Below are 17,832 nucleotides of genomic sequence, written 5' to 3'. Positions count from 1 at the left end.
TAAATATAATTAGTTTCTAAATGAATTTTGACTGGCCTGCATGTTACTCAGCTACATTCCTTGCCCATCCATTGGCAGTAAAATAAAAACATGCACAGCTGCTCTTATGCTGAGTCATAAAGCATGGTCAGGCAAGTCTGGCAACCCTAACTTTTTTTAAAAAATGAGTTAGCTGCTAATTTTCTTACATAGATTTTTATAGAAATTACATTCAGTGAAAAGTAAAAGTGCATGCCTTTATGAATTATTTAGTTACCATTTAACATTACAGAGTTTTGAACGTGCTAAGGGTCTAAAAGGAGAAATATAAGATACTCTTTGAAAAACTCTTGCAGAAAGCTTTCTCTCCCCTGCCCTTTCCTTAAATAAACAAAGCCCCAATGAGTGTACTTTGTTGGTATTTTTTTGTTCAGTGTCATATTAAATTTTTCTGAAGGGTAATCTGCAAATTAAAGCAATCCCTTATTCATGTGCAAACTTCCTAAAGGATGTTTTAATGTGATTAGAATGTAAATGAATTGGAATGTTATGTTTTGGCTGCTACCAGCATGGGTACAATTTTTATCTGCTTCATTTCAGAGAAAATGCCATCTCCCTATTTAGCAATTTACCAAAAGCTCTTTGTATTTAGAATACAATTCCCTTGGAGAATCTGTTGATATTTACCCCTAAAACTCTTGAGAATGAAAGAAAAGGAAATACATTTTATACACCAAAAGAAAGGAAGGAAGCAAGGAAGGAAGGAAGGAAGGAAGGAAGGAAGGAAGGAAGGAAGGAAGGAAATAAGTGTTATAGGTGGTATATTCATTCTGAAAAGAGATCTGGAATCCACTTTCTTCATCGTGTTGCTCCTCTGTACTTGGTGTTTTTGTCTCTCTTTTATTTCATCCAGACCTGCTGGGAAACTTTCTCTTGAAGAATATTATTTAAATATATCATGCACTGCAAATTCATATAGGAAGAGAATCAGTGTGAGCTTTTGCTCCTTTCGTGTTTATTAAATGAAGGGACCTCCTAGTCACGCAACTAAGGCAGTGAATGTAACACCTTTCTATGGGCTCCATTTGGAGGACCTTTCATTTCCTGATGTTGAAATCACAGTTTTGTGCTAAAATATGTTAACCAAATTGCTCAACCCAACTTAGTTATTTTCAAGAAATGTTAATTAAATGTTTTGTCACTTAGATGCAGTTTCCTCTCCTTCTACCATTAAAATCATAAAACAACCCTAACATAAGCATATTTGCCTCTTTGGAAGGAGCAATAATCATGTCATTTTGGGAACATTCTTTTATATCTTAGAACAAAATATTCAGTCACTGGCACTCTACATTCATGAAAGATAATGCCTTATATTGGAGGAATGAAACCAATATCATTGGTCATATAAAGTGAGACCCAAGGTAAAAAATGCTCACAACTAAACACAGATACATACTAAAAACATATACACAGGGACTAGAGAGAATTATTTTTTCCTATTATATGTTAATTCTTCAGAAAAGTGTGAGATTTGACTCCTTAGGATAATGGCTTGTTTTTCCTAGTTTCTTAGAAAGAGGTAAGTTAGTTTTCTTATTCTCTGAGTATCATTTTCCAAGTTCCTGTGTAGAGAGGTGTATGAGGGAAAGTGACAATCAGGAATATCATCTACCAGTATTTAAGAGATTTAGCTGGAGTAAGTGTGGTGGAACACAAACTAAGTAGAACTGATGCAAGTGACTTCATTTATTCTCACCCTCACATTATTACACTTTCCAACTTCCTTGAATATGTCTCTGGCCAGAAAACATTGTCTGCTCCCTAAAAGAGTAGTATACTGAATTCCAACACAAGGGGTAGGAAGGGAGAGAAGGATGTGTAGAGACGGTTTGGGTAAGCATTGGTAGAGTGGTTTCAATAGAAACCCATCTATAATTTTATACTGGAGAATGTGTAGTCTTCAAGGGAAAGTTTTCCAATGGGATAGTGATTAAAGGATAAAAAAAGCTCTAAATATCCTTAATGTAAGAACAAAATTGACCAAACATGTGTCTTTGGGGCACTGTTAATATGCTGAGGGGTAGGTCAGCACGACATAAGGGTTCCTTTTGCCATCCCAAGACATATTTAAGACCCTGCTATTTATGGATTATAGAATTTTATAATGTATCTATTATAGAGACAAAAATGATTATCTGATAATATAGTATGATGATAATGATAGTTTTGATTTTGCCTTCTTCCTTATTAAGAAGAGCAGTTCCTTTCTAATATTAATGTATCACTTTGGCCTTAGGCCTATTCCAAAGTAAGCATAACCATCACTTGCATTGTTTCGATGTTAAGATTTTTCATGTAAAATGACCTAGAGTTCTTTAAGTACAGATTAGGATCCATGTGGAACAAAAGATTGCCATTTGTGGTGACCAAAATAGTTAGATATGGAATATTTGATTTAATCTATATTTGAATTATCTCTTTTTTAAAAAAATTCCAATTTCTTTTATTGACTAAGTTAAGAATATACATTTTCCCCAAAATATATACAATATTTACTAATTACGTTTTCTCAAAAATATATCTTAACTTCATAATGAGAAAAAAAAGTGTGCCTTTGAAAAACTTAACAAGAAGTGATGTTTTCCCTCCCTTTTTCTGTTGTGATTAATTATTTTCAAAAATACTTTTACTTTCTGAAAGAAGGACTATGAGTCTGGCATGTAGATGTTTAACAATAGTTTGGAAAGTAAAAGTTAGAAGTATAATGTTTAAAAACGTGAAGTGAAATACTGTGTGTCTTGAAATTTATTTATTACATCATTAAGCAAAATATGATTCTGCCCTGTTTAACTCCTATGATTATAATTCCCCAGCACTTAGAGGAATCCAGCAGATTTTCAATAGTAAGAGCCCTGTAACATGAAGTTTTCACTAAAAAAAAAAGTTCAGCTAATATTTTCATCTGAAAATAAATGATTGTCAATGCCAGGCATAGCAAATAACAGTTTGTTATTCCTGTTTGATCTCTTGACTATCCTGACATTGAGGGAACATCCATATTTTCTTAAAGGTTGAGTAAGGAAGGGCTGTTCTAACAACATCATTCAGTCCACTTGTCTTCCAGCAAATAAGCACAAATAATAAAAAAGGAACCTAAAAATCTAAATTTTACCAAAGGGAAGAATAGAACTTGAAAATAAAAAACTGGTTCTATTTCTAAGTAGTTAATATATTGGTCTCTTACTCATGTGGCATTTTACAGTGAATGGTGCCTAGATTGGAGAATTTACAAATAATCTTTATTTGAAAATTCTTCTTTTAAGTATATGAGTACTAATAATTCCATAAAATGATGTGTATTTGATAATTCTAATTGGTGAATTTGCACTGTAGTTAAAATTAATCATAATTATGACCTTATCTGAAGCTGAAGAGTTTTATATTCTTAATTTGATTCATTTGGTTTTTATTGGCTCTTTATACATTTTAACTGTTTTCGTCAACATATTTTATGATATTATGATATTTGCCTCTTATGTGATTTTAAGGAAGTCATTGAATTGATGTTATCAAGAAAGATTTTATAAATCAGAATTTCTTGCCTATATCTCAGGCTTATTGTTTAAAGTAAACTTTTGTTTATAAAATATCCCAACATATGTTTAGCTTCATTCTACATTAATACATATAAAGATATGAATATAAGAAACCAATACTAAGTTCATGGTCATGAAACATGGGAATCAACAGTATCCCAACACTATCTTGAACCTACGATGTTTAATTACATATCACATCTACTAAATGTTTTAAATTGATAAAGATTGGCTTAACTTATGGATCATCAGAGAAATTCTCTAGGGAATCCTAGCAAAGTGGGGTACAGAAGACCTAGAGTCCAGCTACTGACTCGGTATGACTTTTGACAAGATGATTAAAGCCACATTTTCTTCTCTAACTAGACACTGGATTGGTTGGTGTTGAGGATTAATGTGTACCCTAGATTTTTTATTTGTAAACCAAATAAAGTTATTCAAGTAATAAATGTGACAGGTAGATCCTGTGCTGTTCCACATCAGGGAAAAGATGGAGGAGGATGAGATATTGCCTTTCCTTAGAGAGGTTTCATTCTTTGCTGGGATTGTAGATCCATGTACATAGAGTAGAAACAGGAAAAACATTGTCAAAATGAGTCAGTTTTAGTTTTCCTGACTCCAGAGTTAAAGTACAGTTTACTTCGTAGTTTCATCATAGGTCTGGTTAATTGGAAGCCTGATGTTTAGACAGCACTTCAGATTCTAAGGGTTGTTGGTCATTACCTACACAATTTAGAATCTTGAAGGATTTGTGTTTCTCTGTACTTACATGAGAATATTATATGAATTCCATTGAATGTGAAAGTAAGTATTAGATAGGAGGTGTTAGAAGTAGTTAGTGGTAGAATAAAATAGTGCATGCATTGGTCATTCATTCATTTACCCAATAAACATCTATTAAACACAAACATTGTGATGGGTGCTAGGGATGCAGAGGTGGCAAAAGCATGATCTTTGCTTCGAAAGATTGTCTGGTGAGATACATCTTCTAGAAAAGCAGAATACTTTTATGTTGTACGTTTGAAAAAGTAATGATTTGACCTTTAAATATATAAATGTTTGGCTTCAATTAAAAAGATATCTATTAACTCTATGTCAGTACTAAGGCACTGCACTAAATGAAAGGCATTGTAGTTGATGTTACAGAGATCCTCTGGAAACTTTTGAACCAAGATTCCCTGGAATGTGTTGTCTGGTGACTTCTCCCAATCACTGTCAAGGACTAGCCTTCATTCTGTTATGAAGAAGTTCATTCATTCATTCATTTTTTAAAAATTGTTGAGTACCTGACGTGTAATATAGCCAGCACTGATGCAGGCTCTGATGCAGTCATTTGCCAATGTGGAGCACCCTGAATAAGGATTCTCATTTACCCCCAGGTCATCCCCCAATCTGTAATTGCAGTGTTATCCTTTTTCCTAAAAGGAATGTTTTCCATTTGTTATTGTGGGCTGTTTGTAGTTAGATTATATATGACCAAGCTTCACTTATTCTGATTACCTATGTCATGTTTCAATATCCAGTAAATGATAAGATCAGTATTTTCAGGTCCCTAATGTGTAACAGCTTTATGTGAATCAGATGGATGGGACTGATAGGTTAATTTAGCCATTTCTTAGTCAATTACATGTTTATAAACACAGCTACACTTATCAAAGAAAGAGTCTAATCAAAAGATCAAGGACAGGAAATGAGAAAAAGTCATATAATATTTCATTTAAAACAAAATATATTCAAATTTTAACAGTAAAGATATTATAATTGAGTGTCTAGTATTGTGATATACTTGGTGAGTAGAAAAAGAAATCAACAAACTTCAGGCACCTTATAATATATAATCCTTGATTTAAGTAGTTTGGTTAGATTTAAAAATAATCCTGAACGAGTTCTAATTGAGGATACATATATATTTATGCTTCTATCATTGGTACTGTTAAATTACACACACAAAAGCATTTTCAATCTTATCTATAGCTTATATAAATATTTTTACTTTATCAGCACCACTATGCCAAGGAAATATTTTATATAAAGAAAATTATTTTCAGGAAATAAAGGAGCCAGCTTCCTCCGGAAATCCATAGAATCCTTAGCCCAAATATAATGTTTCCAGTACTGACTACAACATCTATTTTAGAGTGGGTTCAACATATTTCAATGTGCATTTTATCATATGCTTACCTCATCCCCTCTATAAAGTAGCTCCTATCAGCTCAGCCATTTCCTAATGTTATGCACTAATGGTAATAACATTGTAACAGGTCCGAGAATGCTGTGGCCCAAACTACTCTGATTCCATGTGGCACTCATACCTGGCCCTGTGTCATTCCTGCAGCATTTGAAGACCAGGTTAAAGACTGGATCCCTTCATTTATACTGATCCCATGAACGACCTGACCTGGCTAAAGTTTGTTGTATTTCAAGATTTAAAACAACTTCTTTCTATTATATTTTTCTTTTGGTGGTATTTGATTTAACCTAAAGGAAAACAAAACAACAACCAAAGATTCATTTCTGCCTTTATTAACCGGAGAGGTAAGAGTGCCAGAGTAACAAGTAGTTTCCAAATGCACAATGAAACACAGGAGTGCATTGGCCAAAGAGAATGCAAAATATCAGCTCTTGCTATAAAGCTAACAATGTGCTGCTCTCTTCAGAATTAGAAAACTATAGAATATATTTAATAACAACAAGTGGTATATGTTTTCATGTCAATGAAAAGTGGGTAAATTTAGATTGTTGCTGTTTATGTGCATCTGATCAAATCTTTTCTGCATTTGACATGAAAATACACTCATACAGCTTTTGTTGGTTGGGTCACAATTTTAGAATAAAACAAACTAGACCATTTGCAAACTAATTTACAAAAGCAAGATCACAGACCACAATACTACTCTGGCAGCTTACGTAAGCTCTCTGCATGATTTTATTTCAGAATCTCTCTCTATGCAGGAGCTTAATCAAAAATTATTTAAGTTGTTAGCACCATATTTTTAAAGGAAAAAATTTTGTGGTGCTGTATCTAATCTTGTGACCCCCACTTCTACTAAAGCGGACTGGCATTATGTTTAAGATATTCTTAAATTACAGATCAAGGAAATGAATACAGAAGACTTAAGGGCACGCCCTTGAAATTTTTATATTGTAGATTAAAGAAAATATTTTAAAAGCTTTTCTGTGGAATTGATTTTCAGAAGCTAAATGCAACTAGTTCATCTGAAGGCAGCACTGTTGACATAGGAGCTCCCGCTGAGGGAGAACAACCTGAGGTTGAACCTGAAGAATCTCTGGAACCTGAAGCCTGTTTTACGGAAGGTGAGGAAACAATGTGTGTATGCTCATTAGACTTCTCTGATCTAGCCATCTATTCTCTCCCTCCCGGGCTCTCTCTAATCGTCCATATCTATCCAGCAACTGTTCCTTTACTTGTCTGTTCGTTGCTTTTTCTATATCAAAACACAGATGATTTTTGAAAAGGTAAGATTTAATTTATGTAATCAGATATTCTATTTTTGTGAATCCTGTTCAACTTTAAGAAATGCTGTTAACTGTCTGGGTTTTTTGGTGGCCTTCTAGAATCTTTGATAGGAGAGAAAGCCAAATCATACATCTCTCTCTTTAGCTTTAAAAAAAAAAAATTTTAAATCAAAGAAGTAATTTATTGTTTACTGTTTTGTCAGGTCATAATGGGTATGAATTGATTAATGTATATTTCAAACTGTCCATGAATAACAATTACCTGTATCTGTCAAGGTCAAATATTTTTTATTAGCTCTGAATGATACTAGATTGTAGATAATGAAATGCCAAAATATACTGAGCCATATAATACCGGGCTCCATGCCATTGGAGTAATACTAAGAGGATTTTGTGAAGAAAACTAAAATTATGTTATTTGAGGTATGCATCAGTTATCTCTTGAACAATAATGTTGTGTATCAAACCACCCAGAACTTCTTATCATATAACAAAAAAACGTATATTTTTGCTCACAAGCCCATGGCTGGCTAGGTGGTTTTGCTGATCTTGGTTAAGATTAGTCATACGGCTGAGTTCTTAGATGAGACTGCTGCCTGACTCAGCTCCATCCACACACTGGCCCAGGCTTGTTCTCATAGCGAAAGCAAAGGAGCAGGAGAGGAAGCCTAAATGCCAAGCACTTAATCCTCCACTTACATCAGGTTTGCTTCTGTCCTGTTCACCAAAGCAGTCACCAATCCAGATTCAATGTGGGAATGCGCTACATACAAAGAGGCGTAAAAAATTAGTGCAATATTGCAGAGTATGAAATTCCTTATATTTCTTATATAAATCACTATTGTAGGTACAGAACTTTTTCTCTAAAGCCCTAGGAATCACTTCATTCTTAACTCATTTTTTTAGTTAACAGCTATTTAACAATTCATACTATGTCTTAGACCCAGATTCAAAAGTAATTGCTTAAGCAAAAGTTTATTTTAATAACAATGACTGTAGTAATGCTATTTAATTACAACTAATTCTAAAAGTGTTTCATTCATTTTCATTTTATTTAAGAACGTTAAAGCAGTTTTAATTTAGACTTAAGCTAACTTTAAAAATATGTGATTATACAAAGTTAGAAATCAAAATTGAGGTCAATAGATTCAAGGCTTTTGCAGATGATTATGTTGCATACACCTATTGCTTTTGGACTTAAATGCATTGGAGAAAACAAATATTTATATATTAATTGTCAATTTTTAAATTATTTCAGAGAAAGAGCTATTTGTTCAGCATAAGTTATGAGGGAAGCCACTTTTCTTCACTATTTCCTCCAAAATTCTACACACATTTCAGTGACGTTGATTATGAAAAAATTATGACTTCACAAAACATTTAAGTGGTATATCACAAAAATAATTTCTGTAGCATTAGTTATTACTCCTTCCCAGACCATTAGCTTATTTTTAGGGTCACAATATATGCATAATAATATTTATGGTAGTATCAGCATTTGTCTTTTGTGAAGTTAAAAAAAAGCATTTAAGTATGAAATGTCACCAACATAACATTATAGAAAACAAAAATAATACATAGACACCCACCAACCAACTTTAACAATTTGAATATTTTTGTAATATTTGCTTCAGACTTTTTATTTAGGAATAAAACAGATACAGATTTGGCCCCTTTTGTACCCTTTCAGTGTCCCATTCCCTTGGTTTTCTCTCAGAAGTGAATCAGTATCCCAAATTCGGCATTTATCCTTCCCACTAATGTTGGTCTTTTTATGTTAAACAGTGTTTTTTCATCCCATATCCTCTTTAGGGGAAAAAAAACCCCTTAAATCCAGTTCCATTTAATTCATTACAACAAATATTTTCAGGGCATGTAATTCTTCTTAATCCTTTGGGAGTCAGAAACGTGAGAAAGATCTTGCCTCAAAGAAACAAGAAATACAATGCTATTTCTTTCTTTCTTGAGAAACTAATAACATTTAAGTGGACTTCATTAAATTTTCATGAAACAAAGGATATGATCTGGCTGACATTATAAAGTAGCATCTGTTAAATATTTATGCATTAAAATATTAAGCTCCTTCAAAATGAGGTTTCCATTTTTCTATTCATTGAAGGAGAGCTCTCTGTCATGGTTAAAACTCTATGTCATGACTCCTCTCTCACACCCCAGCTCCCCAATATACTGTGTGCTGCCAGGTCCTGTCAACTCAGCAGTATCTTTTGATTCCTGACCACTATCACTAGCATTACCCTTGCTTTCACTTTCTTTAATGTTAAGTTGATTGAATCTCATAGACTCTGGACTCCTTTTCCATCTTCTCTCTTCTAGTCATCCACTGCCTTGTGCAGGTAAAGATCATTCTAAATCAGTATTCTTATCAGGTAAATCTCCATAACTCCCAAATAAATCCTTCAATGTTTTCCCCATTATATAGCACATAAAATCTAAGTTCTCTAACTGAATCATTCGAGTCCTTTTGAGATTGGCTTTCAAGTGTCTTTTCTAGTCTTGACTCCCAATTCTCTGCTTCATACAATTTCTAGACTTTTCTATCACCAAGGTTTATTAATATCACTTTTTCTGCATTCCTTTACAGCTCCATGTACTAGACCTGATTCTTACACATCCTTCAAAGTCTATCCCCAAGTCCACTTTTTCTGTAAAGCTCAGTATTAGAAATTTATTTTTTAACATCTTTATTGGAGTATAATTGTTTTACAATGGTGTGTTAGTTTCTGCTCTATAACAAAGTGAATCACCTATACGTATACATATATCCCCATATCTCCTCCCTCTTGCGTCTCCCTCCCAACCTCCCTATCCCACCCCTCTAGGTGGTCACAAAGCACCAAACTGAGCTCCCTGCGCTATGCATCTTCTCCCCACTAGCTGTCTGTTTTACATTTGGTAGTGTATATATGTGCATGCCATTCTCTTACTTCATCCCAGCTAACCCTTCCCCCTCCCCGTGTCCTCAAGTCTGTTCTCTACATGTGCATCTTTATTCCCGTCCTGCCCCTAAGTTCTTCAGAACTTTTTTTTGTTTTAGACTCTCTCTATATATATGTTACAATACAGTATTTGTTTTTCTCTTTCTGAGTTACTTCACTGTGTATGACAGATTCTAGGTCTGTCCACCTCACTACAAATAACTCAATTTCGTTTCTTTTTATGGCTGAGTAATATTCCATTATATATATATGTGCCACATCTTCTTTACCCATTCATCTGTTGATGGACACTTAGGTTGCTTCCATATCCTGGCTATTGTAAATAGAGATGCGATGAACATTGTGGTACATGACTTTTTTTGAATTATGGTTTTCTCAGGGTATATGCCCAGTAGTGGGATTGCTGGGTTGTATGGTAGTTCTATTTTTAGTTATTTAAGGACCCTGCATACTGTTCTCCATAGTGGCTGTATCAATTTACATTCCTACCAACAGTGCAGGAGTGTTCCCTTTTCTCCATACCCTCTCCAGAATTTATTGTTTGTAGATTTTTTGATGATGGTCATTCTGACCAGTGTGAGGTGATACCTTATTGAAGTTTTGATTTGCATTTCTCTAATGATTACTGATGTTGAGCATCCTTTCATGTGTTGGTTGACAATCTGTATATCTTCTTTGGAGAAATGTCTATTTAGGTCTTCTGCCCATTTTTGGATTGGATTCTTTGTTTTTTTGATATTGAGCTGCATGAGCTGTTTATATATTTTGGAGATTAATCCTTTTTCCATTGATTCATTTGCAAATATCTTCTCCCATTCTGAGGGTTGTTTTTTTGTCTTGTTTATGGTTTCCTTTGCTGTGCAAAAGCTTTTAAGTTTCATTAGGTCCCATTTGATTATTTTTGTTTTTATTTCCATTTCTCTAGGAGGTAGGTCAAAAAGGATCTTGCTGTGATTTATGTCATAGAGTGTTCTGCCTATGTTTTCCTCTAAGAGTTTTATAGTGTCTGGCCTTAGATTTAGGTCTTTAATCCATTTTGAGTTTATTTTTGCACATGGTGTTAGGAAGTGTTCTAATTTCATTCTTTGACATGTAGCTGTCCAGTTTTCCCAGCACCACTTATTGAAGAGGCTGTTGTTTCTCCATTGTATATTCTTGCCTCCTTTATCAAAGGTAAGGTGACCATATGTGCATGGGTTAATTTCTGGGCTTTCTATCCTGTTCCATTGATCTATATTTCTGTTTTTTTTTTCGCCCGTACCATACTGTCTTGATTATTGTAGCTTTGTAGTATAGTTTGAAGTCAGGGAACCTGATTCCTCCAGCTCTGTTTTTCTTTCATAAGATTGCTTTTGCTATTTGGGGTCTTTTGTTTTCCCATACAAATTGTGAAACTTTTTGTTCTAGTTCTGTGGAAAATGCCATTGGTAGTGTGATAGGGATTGCATTGAATCTGTAGATTGCTTTGGGTAGAATAGTCATTTTCACAATATTGATTCTTCCAATCCAAGAACATGGTATATCTCTCCATCTATTTGTATCATCTTTATTTTCTTTCATCAGCGTCTTATAGTTTCCTACATACAGGTCTTTTGTCTCCTTAGGTAGGTTTATTCCTAGGTATTTTATTCTTTTTGTTGCAATGGTAAATGCAAGTGTTTCCATAATTTCTCTTTCAGATTTTTCATCATTAGTGTATAGGAATGCAAGAGATTTCTGTGCATTAATTTTGTATCCTGCTACTTTACCAAATTCATTGATTCGCTCTAGTAGTTTTCTGGTAGCATGTTTAGGATTCTCTATGTATGGGATCATGTCATCTGCAAACAGGGACAGTTTTACTTCTTCTTTAACGTTTTGGATTCCTTTTATTTCTTTTTCCTCTCTGATTGCTGTTTGAAAACTTCCAAAACTATGTTGAATAACAGTGGTGAGAGTGGGCAACCTTGTCTTGTTCCTGATCTTAGTGGAAATGGTTTCAGCTTTTCACCATTGAGAACGATGTTGGCTGTGGGTTTGTCATATATGGCCTTTATTATGTTGAGGTAAGTTCCCTCTATGCCTACTTTCTGGAGGGTTTTTGTCATAAATGGGTGTTGAATTTTGTCAAAAGCTTTTTCTGCGTCTATTGAGATGATCATGTGGTTTTTCTCATTCAATTCGTTAATATGGTTTATCACATTGATTGATTAGTGTATATTGAGGAATCCTTGCATTCCTGGGATAAACCCCACTTGATCATGTTGTATGATCCTTTTAATGTGCTGTTGGAGTCTGTTTGCTAGTATTTTATTGAGGATTTTTGCATCTATATTCACCAGTGGTATTGGCCTGTAGTTTTCTTTCTTTGTGACATCTTTATCTGGTTTCGGTATCAGGGTGATGCTGGCCTTGTAGAATGTGTTTGGGAGTGTTCCTCCCTCTGCTATATTTTGGAAGAGTTTGAGAAGGATACGTGTTAGCTCTTCTCTTAATGTTTGATAGAATTCGCCTCTGAAGCCATCTGGTCCTGGGCTTTTGTTTGTTGGAAGATTTTTAATCACAGTTTCAGTTTCAGTGCTTGTGATTTGTCTGTTTATATTTTCTGCTTCTTCCTGGTTCAGTCTCAGAATGTTGTGCTTTTCTAAGAATTTGTCCAGTTCTTCCAGGTTGTCCATTTTATTGGCATATAGTTGCTTGTAGTAATCTCTCATGATCCTTTGTATTTCTGCAGTGTCAGTTGTTACTTCTGCTTTTTCATTTCTAATTCTATTGAGTCTTCTCCCTTTTATTCTTGATGATTCTGGCTAATGGTTTGTTGATTTTGTTTATCTTCTCAAGGAACCATCCTTGAGTTTTATTGATCTTTGCTATCGTTTCCTTCATTTCTTTTTCATTTATTTCTGATCTGATCTTTACGATTTCTTTCCTTGTGCTAACTTTGGGGTTTTTGTTCTTCTTTGTCTAATTGCTTTAGGTGTAAGGTTAGGTTGTTTATTTGAGATTTTTCTTGTTTCTTGAGGTAGGATCGTATTGCTATAAACTTCCCCTTAGAACTTCTTTTGCTGCATCCCATAGATTTTGGGTCATCGGGTTTTCATTGTGATTTGTTTCTAGGTATTTTTTTATTTCGCCTTTGATTTCTTCAGTGATCTCTTGGTTATTTAGTAGCATATTGTTTAGCCTCCATGTGTTTGTATTTTTTACAGATTTTTTCCAGTGACTGGTATCTAGTCTCATAGCGTTGTGGTCGGAAAAGATACTTGATAAGATTTCAGTTTTCTTAAATTTACCAAGGCTTGATTTGTGACCCAAGATATGATCTATCCTGAAGAATGTTCCATAAGCACTTGAGAAGAAAGTGTATTCTGTTGATTTTTGATGGAATGTCCTATAAATATCAATTAAGTCCATCTTGTTTAATGTATCATTTAAAGCTTGTGTTTCCTTATTTATTTTCATTTTGGATGATCTGTCCATAGGTGAAAGTGGGGTGTTAAAGCCCCCTACTATGATTGTGTTACTGCCGATGTCCCTTCTTATGGCTGTTAGTATTTGCCTTATGTATTGAGGTGCTCCTATGTTGGGTGCATAAATATTTTCAATTGTTATATCTTCTTCTTGGATTGATCCCTTGATCATTATGTAGTGTCCTTCTTTGTCTCTTGTAATAGTCTTTGTTTTAAAGTGTATTTTGTCTAATATGAGAATTACTACTCCAGCTTTCTTTTGATTTCCATTTGCATGGAATATCTTTTTCCATCCCCTCACTTTCAGTCTGTATGTGTCCCTAGGTCTGAGGTGGGTCTCTTGTAGACAGCATATATACGGGTTTTATTTTTGTATCCATTCAGCCAGTCTGTGTCTTTTGGTGGGAGCATTTAATCCATTTACATTTAAGGTAATTATCAATATGTATGTTCCTATTACCATTTTCTTAATTTTGGGGGTTTATTATTGTAGGTCTTATCCTTCTCTTGTGTTTCTTGCCTAGAGAAGTTCCTTTAGCATTTGTTGTAAAGCTGGTGTCATGGTGCTGAATTCTCTTAGCTTTTGCTTGTCTCTAACGGTTTTAATTTCTCCGTTGAATCTGAATGATATCCTTGCTGGGTAGAGTAATCTTGGTTGTATGTTTTTCCTTTTCATCACTTTCAATATGTCCTGCCACTCCCTTCTGGCTTTCAGAGTTTCTGCTGAAAGATCAGCTGTTAACCTTATGGGGATTCCCTTGTAAAAAATATGGAACACTTCATGAATTTGCCTGTCATCCTTGTGCAGGGGCCATGCTAATCTTCTCTGTATCATTCCAGTGTTTTATATGTGTTGCCAAAGTGAGCGCAGTATTAGAAATTAATCTGCTAGTAAACTCTCACAATACCTATTTTGCTTTCTATAACTGTAATATCTGTGGGCAAATCTCCCCTACTCAAAATACACATTCTTTTTAGAACAAGGCTGTGTTTCACACATTCTAGTTTTATAATTTGTCCAATATAATTCCTTGAATAAACAGTTATTCAAGAAATATTTGTTGACAAGCCTTTGATATAGTAGACTGCAAAGGTGTCTATTACATTATTGCTGATAATAGCTAGAGTTAAAGAAACATAAATATTCAATAATAGGTGGTGTGATGACTTGGGAGACTGAGATTGACATATGTACACTAATATGTACAAAATGGATAACTAATAAGAACCTACTGTATAAAAAAATAAATAAAATACAAAAAAATATTCAATAATAGTGGAATCTTTATATAAATTTTGTTTATGTCTGGTAATCTTATTTAGAGAAGCATGTGAAACCTTTCAAAATTCTATTTACTTGTAACAAAAAGGGAAATGTTTATATTATACCATTAAGTTAACTAATTAGAAATCAAATATATATAAAGTCTGTATATGAGTGGAATCATACTCATAGGATAAGGATAGGATGGAAATATCAACTTTTGGTGATTTTACTTCTTTCTGTTGTTCTATAATATGTTTTTATAATGCAATATAATTCATTATAATAGTCCCATAAACACTAAAAAATGTTGAATGAATGAGTAAAAAAAGTATAGATGATTTCTATTTCTACAAGTGAAAGCCATATTAACAACTAGTTATTTACAATATATCAGGTAATAATGTAGATGACTCTCACACCAGCACAAATATACATAATCAAAGAGTAATTTTTTTCTTCATTTACTTTGACATATTTTAGACTGTGTGCGGAAGTTTAAGTGTTGTCAGATAAGCATAGAAGAAGGCAAAGGGAAACTCTGGTGGAACTTGAGAAAAACTTGCTATAAGATAGTGGAGCATAACTGGTTTGAAACCTTCATTGTCTTCATGATTCTACTCAGCAGTGGGGCACTGGTAGGTGAAATATGATTTGCTCTTTTACTTTTACCTGAAATCCTTCACCTTTCCCCTTAATGAACCTCCTCTTACATGTTTTTACAGCAAGGTGTTTGTGAATATGAGAGACATTGTATGACATTTTTAGCACAGTACTTAAAGAGCAATTTTCATTGTTCTGGAATAGGCCTCAAACTGAATCAAATTTAGATCAGTATGATTTTTTGTGAATATTTAAGGAAGGATCTTTTTTTTAGTCATCAGAACCAGTTCCTGTTAAGAATGAGTATGTAGACATGATATGGGATTATCAGCTAAATATCAAACTGTTTAACATAAGCTCCATTGCTACATAAAACCCACCTGTCTTGTTCATGCTGATTCACTAGTGCCAATCACATTGAATGGCAAATAGTAAACTAACTTAATTACCAATGAGTAGCAAAGTGAAAGCATTACAAACTTATTTTATATCTGATTTCATTCCACAGAATGGTCAATTTGGTCAAAATATTGATTAATATAATGAAAACAGTGTGTCCCGTTTTCCATTTGTTAATGTAAATGTGGTTACCTTTCTTTTATTTGTTTATTTTTCTATTAGTTGCTAGTGTTTGGTGAGTTGATTTTAGTAGGAGGATCATGGCATTATATCTGGAGGCCTCAAAGCCCACCTCTGATTTGATTAAGGATTCTGCAGCCTGTCATGTACTTGGAGCAAAGAAGGTCAGCTCTGTGTTTTAATGCCAAGTAGAGAGGGAACTGTGACATCTTGTCGGTGACTAGTGCCCTTGCTGTAGCAGCTCACTGTTATCAATTACACCCAGTCAGAGATCACCAAAATGCACCAACATGCACAAAGGCTGGCTTCTGAGGGGCTTCTAGCTTCAGCTATAGATAGAGTTGAAAAGCATTTAGGCCCTTGTATTGAGCCCCACTTACAAGCCCAGATCCCCCTTTTCTCCAAAAAAAAAATAAAATTCTCCTTTCTCCTTGATCCAGACCACCAGGTTACCCTGATAGTTTTTCTTGTAAGAGGACTGAATTAGATAAATGCTCTTTTCATTCCAGAAGGCCTAGGGACTCCGGCAAATGAATTCCCCCTCCCTTTCCAAAGAGCTCTGCAAAATAAGGAGGTTCTAGATATACACCACACACATGCCCAGATTGAGCAAGAGAGATAGAGGAGAAAGCTAGAGATCATAATCCATTCCCCTTTCCCAGGCTAAGGGGGCTCCTTGCCTTACATTTGCATTACTGAAAGGCTACAGTCCACAACTCTGCACTGAACAAAGCAGATCTGCTTGCAGATGATTTTCTGCCTCCTGCTGTAGAGAGAAGCAGCTGGCAATGTCTCAAAAATTTTAAGCTCTTTTGGGGTACCCTGATACCAAAATTTAAAAATTATTTGAATTAATTGGTTGATAAATGCTCAGTCAACAGTCATTTGCATATAGATAACTATAAAGCAAAGTGCAGCTCTGGGAAGCACAAAGTGTTCCACCCTTAAGCACCTGAGAACAGGCTTGCAGCATGTTTTTCTCTAATAACATACCAATTAGAGACAGTTTATGAAAATGAAATTCAGTGAAGCTTTTTCACTTACAGGCCTTTGAAGATATATATATTGAACAGCGAAAAACCATTAAGACCATGTTAGAATATGCTGACAAAGTTTTCACTTATATATTCATCCTGGAAATGCTTCTCAAGTGGGTTGCATACGGCTTTCAAGTGTATTTTACCAATGCCTGGTGCTGGCTAGATTTCCTGATTGTCGATGTGAGTATTCTGCACATTCTTGATTCATTCTGTTGGCATGTGAATGATATGTGCTAGCAATGGTGCCTGGCATATAAAAGGCACTCAGTAAGTACTGCATGGCCCCAAATATAAATGATGGTTCCCATCTTCCCAATAAGAAAATGCCCCAAAACAATTTTTTTGCTGGTTTAAATGTATATACTTTCAGAGATGAAACAGTCAAATGGAACTTATTGTATGTATTGATTTAGTTTAAATTAATATTTAAGATTCCAAGTTATACAAAATAATATATTACCATAGAAGTTTTGCTTTTATCACTCTCACATTTCATACAATAACTGTATTTAAATTCTTCAAGGGCATCTTTGATGTTACTATATTCATCATCACCAGAGCCTGTTGCAAAGTGTTTGTCCCACAGGTGGATTACTAATTCCAAAAAATTTGAAAGTCCAAATAGCAAGAGACACTTCTTGATTTGTATGATGGCAGAAACAGATTGGCTATTGGACCAATTATTTAAAAGTTTAGTGAAACCACGATGGTGTTGAAAATAAAGATGCAGTATCAGAATATGAAGCTTTAAAAATATGAATATGAGGTTATTCCCTGATTTTTGAGGGAAAATTCTGAGGAAGATCTCACCTTTTTTAATGCATATAATATCTTAACTAAAAAAAAAAAATTTAAATCACTTTCATTTAGTTTTGGAGATTTACT

General features: G+C 34.2%; 1 protein-coding gene across 10 annotated transcripts in view; it reads left to right on the top strand.

Annotated features, from left to right (window-relative positions):
• SCN2A (sodium voltage-gated channel alpha subunit 2) overlaps nt 1-17,832 on the top strand; it is a gene marked incomplete at both ends in the record, with an annotated part of 89,962 nt that overhangs the window by 54,815 nt on the left and 17,315 nt on the right. For all 10 annotated transcript variants that reach the window (XM_082658533.1, XM_082658530.1, XM_082658536.1 and 7 more), the window contains 3 exons: nt 6,773-6,893; nt 15,209-15,363; nt 16,954-17,127. In XM_082658533.1, coding sequence (XP_082514659.1) covers nt 6,773-6,893; nt 15,209-15,363; nt 16,954-17,127 — 450 coding nt within the window. The remainder of the gene's footprint in view (nt 1-6,772; nt 6,894-15,208; nt 15,364-16,953; nt 17,128-17,832) is intronic.

The sequence above is a fragment of the Grampus griseus genome (assembly GCF_964374135.1).
Source record: "Grampus griseus genome assembly, chromosome: 7".
Classification (NCBI taxonomy): domain Eukaryota; kingdom Metazoa; phylum Chordata; class Mammalia; order Artiodactyla; family Delphinidae; genus Grampus; species Grampus griseus.
Note: the sequence above shows the minus strand (reverse complement) of the source record. Positions and strands in the feature narration are given on the sequence as shown.